General features: G+C 40.5%; 1 protein-coding gene across 1 annotated transcript; it reads right to left on the bottom strand.

Annotated features, from left to right (window-relative positions):
• Nucleotides 1-8,046: 8,046 nt before the first annotated feature.
• LOC145405463 (mitochondrial import inner membrane translocase subunit TIM50-C-like) lies at nucleotides 8,047-14,713 on the bottom strand. Its single transcript, XM_080276808.1, has 6 exons — nucleotides 14,317-14,713; nucleotides 13,220-13,452; nucleotides 11,386-11,493; nucleotides 10,871-11,002; nucleotides 8,559-8,679; nucleotides 8,047-8,324 (listed from the first exon to the last, which is right to left on the bottom strand). Exons 1-6 carry the CDS (start codon nucleotides 14,711-14,713, stop codon nucleotides 8,125-8,127), a joined length of 1,191 nt encoding a protein of 396 aa, XP_080132934.1. The 3' UTR covers nucleotides 8,047-8,124.
• Between the last annotated feature and the right edge of the window lie 922 nt (nucleotides 14,714-15,635).

Here is a 15,635-nt window from a genome sequence, read left to right as displayed (position 1 = left end):
CAGCAATTTCTATGCCTCCCTATACGACACAGGGGACAAAGGAATGTGTGTGTGTGTGTGTGTGTGTGTGTGTGTGTGTGTGTGTGTGTGTGTGTGTGACCTCGCGATGGCCACGGTCCGGGGTTTGATTCCAGCATTATGACTGCCTGACCTTTACCTACGCACACCTCTGTAAACACAACGACGCTTCACTACCCCCGCACTCACACACCCTCAGCCTCACTCTCACACCCTTGCCTCCCACACACACTACCTTCCACACTCACACCCTCACTCCTAACTTTCCGTCTGTTCTTATTCCCTTGCCACATTTCCTACCTTCCTCCTTCTCACTCACAGTCACTCTCTACCTTCCTTCCTGATTCTCACTCACCTGCCTCACTCACACTCGCACTCACCTCTCACATTGCCTACCTTCCTTCCTCACTAACCTTCAACTGCTTCACTACCCTCACTCTCACACTCATCCTCTGTCTTTCACTTCATTTTCACCCACCTTCCTTACTCAATCACTCAAAATCACCTACCTCACCCCCTTCCTTCTCATTCGCCTCTCACTACCTTCCTCCTTTTCACTCACATTCACCTGCCTCAATCACACTTACTATCCTCTTCAGTAACACTCATCTGCCTTACTCACACTCGCTTAACCACACACACGTCCTTCCTTTTTCACACTTAGCTGCTTCACTACCCTCACACACACACATATTCCCCTCCATCACTCCTCCCTCCCTTCCTCACTCTCACGCCCTCCCTCTCTGTCAGGGTCACGGTAGTTTAAATATTGCTACAATGGCAGAGTATGCGTAGAGATTTACTAGTCTGCATCCCTGAACAGTGTCGAAAACTAGAATGCATCTGGAAATGTTGGGTGGGAGAGAGACACGGGTTAGAGCCTGAATTCCATATATTCTCTGAAGTTTCGGGCCACACAGAACCCATCTTCTGAGCAACTGTGTTCTGTGTAGCTCGAAATGTTAGAGAGAAAAAAAAAATCAAGCTCTAACCTGTGTCTCTCTCCTACACAGCATTTCCACTTACCACAGAGCTTGAAGCCTATATCTGGCCCTCCCTCCCCCCCTAAAAAAAAAAAAAATCCTATATAAAACTGGGGTGAAGGTGTAAAGTTGTGCGGGTGTGATAGGCGTGAGAGAGATACGGGTTTGAGTCTGATTTTTTTTCCCCCCCAAACGTTTCTGGCTGCATAGAACCCATCTGGGTATGGGTTCTGAATATGGGTTCTGTGTAGCAAAAGTTAAAGAAAATAAAGACTTCAAGCTCTAACCTGTGTCCTTCTCTCACCCAAAATTACCACTTGTCGCAATGGATCGTCTACATTATGTGGGAGCGCAAGGGCGTCCAGAATTAAAAGGAAAAAAAAAAAGAAAAGAAAAAAAGAAGGGAGGCTTCCACTATGTAAACATCCTCGACCCCAAGGCTGAGAACGGAAGTGGGCGTAGGAGTAATCTCTTCACAATGGCTGTACCATTTTGTTATTTTTTTATTTATTTTAGTCTCTCTCTCTTTCTCTCCCCCCCCCCACACGGCATCTTTCTATTTGTTTATCTATCTGCAGTATCTATGTCTAACCTCTCAACACCACCTCACACCTCGAACACCTCTTCAGGTATAAAGTATTGCAGGGTATTTTGCTAATGGCTGTGCCTGAATAACAAAATTGCTTTGGAGTCGTATTCGTAGTAACGTCGGATATTTCGTAATACCTCCTTCGGAAGTGATTTATTCTGCTACTACACACCAGTATCCTCTTGAATGTTCATGCAAACCATGTCGATATTAAAACGATATAAATAAAATGCAAAGACTGCCAAGGAGGAATATGCAATATGAATCGCAAAGGAATAGGTGATACGGAGCCTCCCATGCAATTAGTATAATACGGGACTACAACAGTTGATTCGTAAAATAGTACAGATCAATACAAAATGTGGAGTTTCTTCTTTCATACGTATTTTTGCTGTTATTCGTAAATGATAGTCACGGTGCAAAGCTTAATTTCTCCCCTATCAAGACCACTGTAGAAGGCAATACTCTGTTCACTTTAACCAGGTGTAAAGCCACCTCTCCATCTCAAATGCTGAGCTATAACCAGAATATAATGCGAGTAACAAAGCAGTGCTAAAATATGCATGCCGTAGTACTATCTTATTCTGTGAGTGATACATGAAATAGGCTGTAAAAGAACGAAAATCTGAGCCAAATTAAATACAGTGTAGTTATCGTATTGAAGAGATTAAGTAAAAGCAAGACCCAGCTGTGTTTAAGTGCTCACATATACCGTACTGTACATTAGCAGCTGGCCACTGGTGCACCAAATTAAGAAATGCTTAAACCGCTTGAATCCCGTGACGTATTTTATTGCATTATTCTAGCAAATCTTCTGACGATTTTATTTATTACTGGGGAGATGTTATTGGTAAAACACTCACACGGGCGCGGCAACTCCACTTGTCTTCCTACATTCTCACATTCTAGAGAAAAGTAACTTTAGTTGTGCATGGAACTCGATAACTTTGTTGACTTTAAACTACAAGACGTATACAGAACAAATTTTTACCTGTTTTAGGGTATTTAAGGAAGCTGCCTGAACGACCGCGGCAGCTTGTTTGTTGATCCCACCAATCTAACCTAACTTAACGTAACTGAAAGTTCACCCTCAACATCCCCTATGATTTTAATCACTTAGGATTTCCATTATAACAAAAGATGTTAACCCCAAATTCCTATCAGACCAAAACTTCTCTAACCTATCCTAATCAATCTGTGAAAGACCCATTTGAAGTGGGAATTTAGGAGACCTGCCCCCGTGTGATAAAGCATTGATGATCTTTTTCATAGGGAAGGAGTCCGAAGAATCGTATTCTCTAATCCCCGGTCCCCCGGTCGAAAAAGCTCCTATAAACTGAATATAAGCGTACAGAAGTAACAACAGTGAGATTAAGAAATCGTCAGATGACTGAGCTGGATAATGAAGAGCAGGCCATAAATTAAAGAAAAGCTCTGACCTCGCTCGTGAATGTTTTTCTTCTCGTATTTCTTCGTTGTCTTCTCGCCACCTGAAGGATGTCATCTAAGCGCCAGAAGAGTTGTATACCACTCACTCCGTTTATCACAGCACCTACCTAACAAACTTTCCCTCCAAAAATAATCGCCTGGCAGCGTTCGAATGTAAACAAAAATGACTAATTATTGGTGCACCAACGGCTTTATTGCCTTTGACAATAATTTACTTTTCTTTAATTTTGTGACGTATGTTACTGGTTTATTCGTACCACCAAACCCATGTTACCCTGGTTAGCGGGAAACCTCATGAAAACAGTGGTAGTTTAAATGAGGCTGTGATAACATCACATTTCAAATATTTCATCACCCAATCCTTTATTGCCCCATTAAAGGCATAGGAATCCAGGATTAGGCTATTATGTCTATTTACGGGGAGTGACCAGTCGCCCAATTCCGAGGACTCTAATGTAATAAACCCCTTAACCCACTAGACTATATCACCGTCTGTCCACATGGATATATGGTTACCACCAATGATTTCCTGACTATAAAAAACCATATGGCTTGTCAGTGTAGTCACCTGATACTGCACTACATCGAGTGAGTGAGTAGTTAGCACCCCACCTACCTCCATCCATCAAGCCCTTCCAGTGAAAGGAAAAAAAATATTATTCTATCTATCTATTGCCTGTGGCCACAAACAAATCGCCTACGTTGTCACCCAATCCCCATCATTTCACTGCTCTGCTCGCAGCTCACACATCCCTCATATCATCCACTCCATCCCTCCATCTCATCCTCACCCTACCCCTCCCTCACTCTCATTAGTCTCTCACTCTCCATCCTCTCCACATGGCCATACCACCTCAATGTACTTCTAACACTTTCTATCACATTCACATTCACACATACTTAAAAAAAAAAAAAAAAAAAAAAAAAGGCACCTCTAGGAGATTCAAACCCATGCACACACAGCAATGGCACCACTCCGACTCCTGTGTTCTTTCACTAGACCACTAAGGTATTATTTCATTAGTGGATATTCTGGAAGTTGCCTCTAATGCAAATACAATACTCTAGTTGGCTTGTTCCTGCTTGACGGAACTGTGTTGCTCTTACAAAATAAGTAATAATTTGTGCTAGCATGAAATTCAGCAAGTCTTAGTTTTGAGGTTGGAAAGAATCTTTTTTTACTGGTCAAATTGACCCCTCATCCTGACTACACTTGGTCATCACCTTACGTTAAAGGGGTTGCAGATTTTAGAGATCAAATTTGCTTTTACCACCTTGCTAATTACATAACATCTTTCCAAGCTCTAATCTTTCAGGCTGAATTGAAAATCCCACTCCTGTAAAGGTTATAAAATCAAATAATAGTAAATCTATCAGGCTTAACTGAAAAGCCCACTCCCGTAAAGGTTATAAAATCAAATAATAATAAATTATTTTATTTACAAATGTTGGAAAAGTGCTGCAGAGAAGACCTTGAGGGGAACCAAACAAGGAGACAGTCAAAGGTTCCCCAACTGATCTTCCTTGGCAGGCAACAAAGTTGTAGGAAAAAGTAATAAATTCTGGTCATTTCTGCATCACTGCATTTTCTTGCTTTGCATTCAATCCTGGTTGCTGATTAATTCCATAATAGGTACAAATTTTCTACTTTAGCCTGTGACAAACTGTATGTATTATAGCAGCCACCTTGCATACAGATGGCAAGGGCAAGCAGCTTCATTATACATATCACTATATTATGCTATACCATTAAACCTTTGCTGTTTCTTAATACATGCTACTTTGCAGACCTAATACACTTCTCTCAATAAATCCCTGCTGTCTCTGCATATTATCCAATACGGTACACTTCTGGGAGGCTGAAGATAATTACAGAACTTAATGCCCTTCACCATGGCCCATACTCTTGTCAGTTAAGGAAGCTCCCTAACACCTCTTCTGAAGCAATTTATTTTGTCTATTACACCTTGCTGCCCTCTTTTATGTTACTTAAACACCAAGCTCTGCATGAATAACATACAAAACTATAGTACCCAACTGCATCCAAAATAAATCACTAAGGAAGAGGTGTTAGGGAGCTTCCTTAACCAGCAAGAAAGCAGGCCTATGATGTCTCTAACTTCTGCTCCTGCTATCTTCAAACAATTTTATTTGGCATAGAAGAGACTTTCTAGTAGTCATTTCAGCCTTCTGCAACCTTTCCACTAAAGAGGCCTCTCTTAAACATAATAAGTCTAGTTAAAGCAATAACAAAATGATGATGTCACTGTAGTGCTGGAATTAATAACTGTGCAGCATTTTTAATCAAAAGCTTTGAGAGACTGGAATTGGCACCTTGAGAGTATATGTAGAAAAGAGAAAAGTGATGGTAATCGAGAGAGAAGGAGTATCTTACTTCATTTTTATTATCATCCAGAACTCTTTTCCCACCTATGAAGGGGGTGAGGTAGAGTCCAGAGATTATGAAATCTGGCCGAAGGAGAAATTAACCTTCATCAAACCCAAAGGAAGAATAGAATCTTAGGCAAAAAAAATCAATTTTCACAGCATTTCTTCCTACCTTCCACCATGACTGACTCGTAAAAATTGTAATATTACACGATTCAGTTACAGGCAGTCCTCATTACAGGTCCAATATGCATTCCAAAATCTACTACATATGTTCTGGTCATGTCTTACAGATCAAAATGGGTACCTGATCAGCAGAGCTATCTCTCTGTATCAAAGGTAATAATGTGGAAGATATCTGGAGTACGGGGTGGAAAGTTCATGTGGATATTGTGTTGATGTAATGTTTGAGAATAAGGTCATAAGGGAACCTTGACTGGCTGTGAACATGTTAGAATACTATGAAAGGACATTCTACAATACCCTAATCAATGTCAGCCATCATATGAGACTGAACTCGGTCACAAGGATTGCTAGATGTGAATACCACTGGTCCAAATGCTGGAAGATCTAATTAAAGTCAGTATTATGGTAATGGAATTTCAAAACGTAATTTTCTGTCAAAATGATGACTTATAATGAGGACCTGCTATATTAATCAAATCAAGGTCTTTGTCTTTTGTTCCTGCTCCCCCTAAAATGGGAGGATGAAATATTTCTGACTCAACAACAGTCTGTCATTCCTTAAACTGTACTCAACTTAGATTTTTTTTTTTTTTTCAAAGGGTCTTAATGTGTCACCTCAATATTTACAAACACTGGCACTCCCACTTCACTTGGCAGGTCACATGATTTCCACCAAATACTGATATATGTATATATAGTATAACTGGAACATATTTATGTTTGGCTGGCAGAATCCATCACATAAAAATCAGATATGACAAGCAGATTCTATCAGCCAAACATTTACATAAAACAGGAGTGGAATTAAATGCCTGCCAACTTACAATTATACAAGAAATTTATGAAATTATGAAATTGAGCTATACAAAACAAAATACAAGAATGTATCCTGAATAAGCATACAAGGCAAAAATTACAATCTGATTCCATAAAGCCTCAAATTTTACATAATTCATTACTACGGTATGCTTCCCACCTCCATCATCAATTATGTGAATGAGGAACAATGCTATATTTTAAAAGAGTGCAGCAAAAGGAGAATGGCCATGAAACAAGAGTGTAGTGTTATGTCTGACTCACAACAATTTTTTTTACTGCTGTGCACTCTGTAACAGATTAATTTACTGCAATATTTGGTAGATTTTTGTTCCCTAGATAACACCACTGAAAGCCAATGGTATCCAAATGGTAAACATATCCAAATGTACAAATCACAGTAGGATTACAGATAAATTACCAGTATTTTACACTGTGGTGGTTTGGACATGTGGAGAGAATGGAGAATGAAAGACTAACTAAGAGGGTGTATGTAGGTGAGGTGGAGGGAGGGAGAGGGAGGGGTAGACCGAGGATGAGGTGGAAGGATGGAATTGAGAGGTATACGAGGGAGGGGGGAGTGAGTTGGGGGGAGGGTAGTCAAATGGTGGGTGACAGAGCGACTTGGAGGCGTTTTGTCTGCGGCCACCCTTTGCGGGATTAGGGCGTCAGGCTAAACTGTAGACAGATGGATAGATTAGCATTATTCATAACCAGTGTCATATTAATTTCATGGGATTCTGAATGTGCTGCACTATCAGTGTAGCTCAGGAGAGGCCATACTTGTGTGTTATACATCACAGTTTCACTATACATTTCACTTCATCTCCATTCATCCAGATGAGCTATGATAAGAAATAAATATTTTAGTCAATGTGACTTGAGCTGATCTAACGAACTGAATGGTATATTTAGCAACTGTATCACACTAAGCCGGAATCTTATTTTTTTTTAATAGCATTAAGTTTGGTTGGTAATATCAGAGCATCATACACTTACTGAACTGCTGGTGGGAGATTATCTTGAATGCTGTTGTTATTGGGTTTACCTGTGAGTTCCCACGGCCATTAACTACTAAAATCTGATGATGTATTTTAAATTATTCATGCTACCCTTGAACAACTTTATTTAACTGCAGGGGTTAATGAATGCTAATTCTAACCCTCCAAGTCTGAAAACTCTCCTATGGCGAATAAAGTTCTCCACAGATAGTATCAATAAATTAGAAAACACACCCTCTGACTGAATGGATTAACCCACTCAGCCTGAAAATATCTATTTCATTTTATTCCTACCATTTCCTGATAACTTTATTCACTTTAAAGACTGATTTCTTGAACTGGGGGGGTTAGACACAGCCTTAGTCAATTACTTTTGTAAAAGAGGCCTTTCCTAAGTTGAATAAAAACTATATTGGTTAGATGCATAAACTAAACAGAGTGTCATCCAGATTCACATAGGTAATTCTTCCAATCTGATGATATGTTTTATAGTTTTATTCATACTACCTCCCAACAATTATATAAAGATTTAGAGAGACTTTTCATATTGGAGAGATTAGATGTGGCCTTCTCAGTATGAGAAGGCTTTCCTACAATGAATAAAATTGCCTGAAGGTGGCAAGAATAAAGGAGAAAAATACATCATTGGATGGAAGGGGCTAAGACAATCACACGGTGTCGTGGTTACCTGTCCTTAACGTCGCCGGAGGAAAGATGATGCCCAAGAACTAGTGAAGGATCGTGTTTGCCTTTCCTCCTCCACCCTCTGACTCAGCTCCTGCTCTTGCTCCTGGGCCTTGCGCTGGTTCTCACGGAAGGCAGCCAGGGGGTTGTCAAAGGTGCGGTAGTAGTCTATAACCTCACGTACATCAGAAACCTCAGACTCTGCAATGGCTACAAAAATGATCATAAATGAATGAACTCTTTCAAGTACAGTATTAATCAAACACATCACACACACAAGAAACTTCATATTCAGCAATGGGTGCAAAAAACTGTAAACTGCTTACGGTAACCCCTTCAGACCCAAGACATCCTGCTTGTCTGGGATGCGTGAATAATATAAAGCAATCAATTTCAAAAGTACCAGCCGTATGGAATATACAATGTAAATATACAGCTACTCACTGCGTAACATGAAGCCAAGTTCCATTAGTGACTGATCATTCATGTTTCCATCCCATCGCTTCACCTTGAGGTGGTTACGAGGGGACGACACAGCATCACTATCCCAGTCAACACAAATCACCTGAAAACATGATTATATCAAGTACAATAAAATCTCCAATATGATGTGCAACAATGCTACCTTCACACTCCATTAATTTTACAGAATTTTCCACATGTGCAGTACTGCACAATTACATGGGTAATACTGAAACTGGCTACTATACTCAGCTTAAGCTTAATGTATATTCTGAACTGCCTGGCAAAGTACACACCTTAGATTATCTATAATCACTGAATCCTTTATCTACAGTAACGCTGTAATAATACACCATATGACCTGTTGACTTTAACTGCCCAAATCTGCAATACCGTACATTATCAAGTTTCTACTCTTCTCAAAATGGGCCTAATGGAGCATGTCAGCTAAAAAAACACAACCAACTAAATCCACATTTCCTCTCATTTCCACTGCCCTGTATCCTTCAAGAAACTCCTCCAACAGGGGATGACAGTGAAAGACCCTCCAGGATGGAGATCTTGTTCCCACATATCATTCTACTTCTTTCAGTCACATCTCCCTAACCAAAGGAATGTTTCAATCTCTTCATCCACATCTCACACAGTCATCCTCTTTCAATAGTACCCTCAGTGTCAACTTCAGCTATGAGGTAGACAGCTTCCCCTGCCCACCCACCCTCCCTTATGTCACTGATGATTCAGTCTGGATTTGGTGGCCCAACCTCAAGCCCTTATGCCTCACAGGGACTAATACAGAATTGATTGTTACCATCTCACTTTCCTAACCATCTACATTCATCTTTAAAAATAAAAGTACTAATACCTGGTGATCTCGCTCTCTCTTTTTTTTTGTCCAACTCTGGGCATAGACTCCACAGCCTGCTCTCAAGCCCAGTAGTCCTCCTACATACCATACACCTCTCTACATGTCACCACTTCAGCGCCAACACCCACCATCCATATTGAATACATGCTAGAGCTGTCTCATACAGGATTGGTTCTTACCTAATTGTTCTTACCTAATTGTATCTTTACAGGAATGAGTCAAGCTCGTACTGTCCCGTGTCTTAAACCATATTTATCGTACATATCCTAAAATTTGTGAATTGTTTTGGCACACACTATTTCATTCGGTAGTGCATTCCATTGATCAATTGCTCTGTTTGGGAAACTGAATTTCCTTACGTCTTTATCAACTCTCTTCTTTTGCAGTTTTTTGCAGTGTCCTCTTGCTGATGCTTCTCCATATGTTAAGTAATCATTTATGTCTATTTTCTCCTTTCCTGATATGCACTTATATAGCATTATCATGTCACCTCTTTTCCTTCTCTCCTGTAAAGTTGGTAGATTCAGTTTATTTAGTCTTTCTTCGTAGCTTAGGTCCCTTAAGCTTGGTATCCATCTTGTAGCGGCCCTTTGAACTTTTTCAATCTTGTCTATATGCTTTTTGAGATGAGGACTCCAGACTACTGATGCATATTCCAGGGTTGGTCTAATGAATGATGTTATTATCCTTCTTAGCATGTCTTCATTTATGTATGTGAATGCTATTCTCATATTTGCAAGCAGTGTATACATGTTCCGTACCTTCTCGCTGATGTGGTCAGCCGGAGATAGTCTGTTATTGATAATCACACCTAGGTCTTTCTCTCTTTCTGATGTGTATAGGGTTTTATTTCCTAACTTATAATCCCAATCAGGTCTTTTTCCACTTTTACCAAACTTGATTACATGACACTTGTCCACATTGAATTCCATTTGCCATGTACTACTGCAGGTATTTTTATGACGGTGTCTGGCAATAGATAGATAGATAGATAGATAGATTTTTATGACATGTCAGCGGGTCTTCTGGTAAATGGGTAAAGTCTGATTTAATGAAATTCAAATCCTTAAACTGTTCCCTGCCCCAGCAGGGATTTGAACCTGGGTCTGGTAGGATTGCAGGCCACCTCTCTACCGACTGAGCCACCGCCTCCTCCAAGGCATTCCAACCTTGGTGTGGTACATGAGGGCTGATATCCAAGGGGTAGTTATGATCTACTGCTCATATAATGACATACGGAACAAAGAGACTGGTTACCCTCATCTTATATGTTAGGAATGAGTATTCTAGCCCCAGGCCCCTAAGCCTCTGATGGGGCTTTTGTGAACTGGCTGGGGGCTAAAGAGGACAGGCTCATACAGAGAGAAATAGATATACCGTATATATATATATATGGTACAATAAATGCATTACACAATTAACTCACTTTACTCAAATCGCGATTCAAGCAGCTAAGATCCTTGATGTGCTTTCCATTGACATAGCGTGTGGAATCCTTGAACAGACGATACCAAACATAGCCATTGGGGTCCAGATGGTCGATCAGGGGGAAGGCTGTCTGCAGGAAAACAGGAAGTGGTTCTGTACTATGATGGCTAAGCCTGCTATACCTCTCCTAACCTCTTTCAGCTCAGTTCATGGTCAAGTGTGGTCAGACTGAAGGGTTGATTTGACATACTCAAAATATAATACAATTTAGTCCTACAGGTTGAAATATCAACTGTGATTGTTTCTTACCTCTTCAACCCACCTTAACTGAATATGAGCTGAGGTTTGGGAGTTGGGGGGGGGGGAGAAAAAAAAAAAAAAATGGGGGTTCACAAGCCTACACAATACTTAACATATATCTGTACTATAACACAACTGTATTAAATTCTGATGGCTTTGTCTTACTTCATGTATATTAAGGATTAATTTACATCTGAAAACACTATAACTTACAAATCCTCCTTCATTGGTATATATGACAATCTCAAACAGTGGTGGAGCACAGTGATGAAGCAGGAATTCCACACCTGGCCGCTTCTTGAATCTCCACCCTGTCTCGTACTGTGGACAAATAGTACCATAAAGAAAAATCATTATATGCCACTTTTTTTTTTTTTTTTAAACATTACTTTCTTCTACTTCATAGTAAATAAGAGAAAAAGAGCCTGTTCAAGTCCTACTGCAGCCTATAAAGTTGATATCCCAGTTTTCCATTATACATAGTACAGTATTTATTGATTGGAAAAAGTTGTGATACTATGAAACACATCAACTATGATGCCTTAAATACTTCATTAAGATTTTTTTTTTTTCTCCTAGGCTAAGAGAGGATTTTTAGATTGAAGGGGGTTTGATATAGCCTTTGTTTATACCTTCACTACTAGGATGCACTTGTAAATTTAATAAGACTATCTTGATGGAAAAAAAAAAATCCTGTTTAGATGGTTAAAATATCTATCTATCTATCTATCTATTGCCAGACGCCTCAATCCCGTTTGGGGTGGCCACAAACAAATTGCCTCCAAGTCGCCCTGTCCCCTGCCATTTCACTGCCCTGCTCCCAACTCACATCCCCCTCGCTCATATACCTCTCCACCCCATCCCTCCATCTCATCCTCAGCCTCCCCCTCCCTCTTCCCCCCTCCACCTCACTCACATACACTCTCTTCGTCAGTCTTTCACCCTCCATCCTCTCCACATGGCCAAACCACCTCAGTGTGTTCCTCATAACGCTTCCTATCACATCCACATCAAAACCACAACGCTCCTTTATATCCTCATTCGTCAGCCTGTCTCTCCATGTGACTCCACAGGCTCCTCTTAAATAACTCATTGAAATGGTTAAAATATGCACTGTATTAATCCACATTCAAATTTCACTCCTGCTACTGCCAGATGATTTAACTCAAGAAACCTGTCTTACTGAAGTGGTTTATAAAGACTATGTTACAGTTTATGTAATCCTTCCAGTTCAAAAGTTTCTTCTAACTCCTAGGGTGAATAAAATAATCCAGAGATAACATGATAATAATCAAAACATATCCTCAGGCTACTGGGGCTATACTCTTTTCACTTTAATCTGTGCCTTGCCACAGCAAGGCACTGTCAACTACGAGGGAATGTCGGTTCACTGCATGGGATGATCCTGCAGGGGTGGTTGCTTGCCTGTGGTTGATGGGTCTGCTTAGCCAGACAGACTGGGGTTGATCCACAACAACAACTTTACCCTGGCTCTGATGTGTCATTCTTCCAACCTGAATTCTCAGCTGTTACACAAGATTAATTATCTATCTATCTGTCCATTGCTATACGCCTTAATCCCGTAAGGGGTGGCCACAAACAAATCGCCTCCATATCACTCTGTCCTCCGCCATTTCACTGCCCTGTTCCCAGCTCACACTCCCTTCTCTCATATACTTCTCCACTTCATCCCTCCATCTCAACCTTGGATGAGATGAAGAAACGTTGCTATAACGAAAAATGCTGAACAGTGTTAGCACTGTCTGATTTTGCCCCTGAGTAATTTGAAATAACCTACAAGTGGACTAAAGTCACTGTAAAGTTAAAAAGAATGAAATATAGTACAGTAGTAAGAAAGAGGGAGGTGTGAACTAGAGGGCGGACAGCCTGGCAGTGGCAAACACAGTGACTTGGAGGCACTTTGTTTGTAGCCACTCCCTTCATGAGTAAGGCATTTTGCTATAAAAAGACATTCCGACAGGGGAGAAAAAAAAAAAAAAAAAAAAAAAGGCAGACACACAGACAGACAAAATAAGGATGTACGAACCGTCCATTCAGGGTGCACCAGGACATCCCTCAGTTCCAGTACTAAGGTGTATGGGGGCTGAATGTATGGCTCCTGCAAGGGTTCTGGCAACAGCTTCTCTCTTGATGGCTCCTGGATCATTTTGTTCATGTCGCTCATTCCCTGTACTGTGCGGTACAGGTACTGCTGTACAATGCCCAGGTCAGAGTACTCATCACGTACAGGGTTGCCGTGTAGGTCCAAGGTAGGTGACCCTGAAGCCAAGATGAATCAAATACTATATCCAGGTATGTCAGACAATATGGGAATTGCTCATTACAAGCTGCCTTTCTTGACTTCCTTTTTTACTATTCTGTAATATTGACTATTAAACTGCACTGCTACCAATGAAATTTATTTGCTAGCTTTCCTCAATTCAAAGCACCAATCATATGAAAAACTTTTATTTCACAACTCATCCTTAATTCATCAAAAAGTCTTGTCTATACCGAAAAACCTGCTGGCTGATGTCATTCTTATTTCTAATGGAGTCTGTTCTTTCGTTCCATACTCCTAACCATGGCATTTGATTATGAGGATTGCTATTTACAGGAATCATACACCCAAAATATCTGAAAATGGAAGTCCATTGTGGTGGAACTTTTCTTTTATACTGGTCATAAAAACAATTATACCTAGTGTTTGTGTTAAGGCCCTTGAGTTGGATGTGGTCCATGTAGGTTTTGAGCCAAGGAATGGTTGGAATAGACTGTTCATATATAATACCATTGAGAGGTAAGCAACTTCATACTAATGCCTCGCTTATCTAGCCTATCACAGACTGAGTACCATAACCTTTTGCTGCGCCATTTTGCTCCTAAAGGAGACAAAACAAGATGAGGCAATAGAGATATACAATTGTGCATTTCCTCTCACCCAACCAAGATCCCTAATTTCTTTTGGCTAAGTTAATAGCCAGGTGAAAGGTAAATAGACTAGGCTAGCTCAATTTAATTCACCAAGGAGCTCACTTCAACTGTCAAGTAATCACTACATGGTCTGTATATAGTCATTGGTCTTCAAATTGTAGGAGTGGCCAGTTCCGTCAGATTAAAATGTTAACTCTGGTCTACACTCACCCCACGTCCACACCAGAAAACCACCCATGCCCGTGATCATAACGCCAAACGCTATGAAAGAGTACTTAAGTGTCCTGTATGTTTTCTCTTTCTCTTTTCTACGCTTCTCACCACTCTGTTCACTTTGTTCCTCATCCTCTGCCCTTTTATCCTTCGAGTCTGCCTGAACTTTGGCTGATAATAATTCGTCCGCCAAGCCCAGTCCCGGTGATTTGTCGGGTCCCAGATTTTTCGTTGAGTATTTGTACGTGGCTAACCATTTTGTCCCACTAGTTGCTTTCAATATGTTTCTACACTGTTTATAGGTTATACTAGAGAATGTCCTTTGTAAAACACAAGCGTCTGTGATAGAAAACAGCGATTTCCTAAGTAATCTCGTGCACAGGAATGAAGCCATGTTGAGACTGCCGCATGTAAACAACAAACAAGTGAATGACGTGTTGCACAAAGAAGTATAGGGACAACCGTCGTGTGATGGCACTGATATACCAAGCTGTTCCACTGCCCATTTATACAATCGACCCTAACATCCCGCCCACCCCTATCCCACGAAAGGAAGATGGTGTACTAGAGGAAGCGAAACGTCAGCCTTCAGTCCACCGGGTTCACGTTCCATTTGGCTCATATTAGACGAGTTTAGCTACTGTTACAAAGAAGTCCCTGTATAGTATCTTGATTCTCTTCAGCAGAATAAAAATCGTTTGGAAAAAAAAAAAAAAAAAAATGGGAGGCGTTAAGGTGACTGTCCTTTTCTTCACACCATTAAGATGCGCAAAATATAAATCATCTGATAATTGTTATAGTGCTTCCATGTTAACTTGGTTCTGATATTCCTTTTGCGGCTTATTTCACACGTCATACTGTACAGTACCTCAGTGGCAGAGACGACGGTCCCAGTTACATCCTGTCCATAGCACTTCTACGTGAACAGCGTCTTATATTTTTAGTTACCAGCTCGGTATTTATGAAGATGGCAATTTTAGACCAAGTCTGTGTAGAATGATCACAGTATCCTTCAACCCTTACCAAGGTTTATTATCCCTCGCTCTTAGTAACATGCAATATACTTCACGCCAAGAATCCTAGGTCTATAATAGTTTCCCTCAGCTCTAACCCAGATGAGCCTGGTTCTGCAACTACTACTATTACAGCTACAAGACCCTGCACTCATAGGGATACATGTCTTCTCAGTGTCCACTCTTAAGAAAATATGAGGTGGGACACTTGTAGACAGAACAACAAGCGCAGTTTTAGGAGAGGGAGAGTGTAGATGTTACTCATTTTAGGATGTACTGTATAACATAGAATGTATTTAAAAA

Source organism: Coenobita brevimanus, chromosome 67 (assembly GCF_032717465.1).
Source record: "Coenobita brevimanus isolate Jiangsu-jjx chromosome 67, ASM3271746v2, whole genome shotgun sequence".
Lineage (NCBI taxonomy): Eukaryota > Metazoa > Arthropoda > Malacostraca > Decapoda > Coenobitidae > Coenobita > Coenobita brevimanus.
This window is presented reverse-complemented; position numbering and strand designations above follow the sequence as displayed.

Excerpts from the sequence above, each read along its gene's own strand:
- LOC145405463 (XM_080276808.1), bottom strand. The coding sequence starts at position 14,713 with ATGGCTTCATTCCTGTGCACGAGATTACTTAGGAAATCGCTGTTTTCT. Across the intron at positions 13,453-14,316 it reads TTTTCTGGTGTGGACGTGGG|GGTCACCTACCTTGGACCTA; the intron begins GTGAGTGTAGAC and ends TCTTGGCTTCAG. Across the intron at positions 11,494-13,219 it reads TGGTGCACCCTGAATGGACG|TACGAGACAGGGTGGAGATT; the intron begins GTTCGTACATCC and ends ATTTGTCCACAG.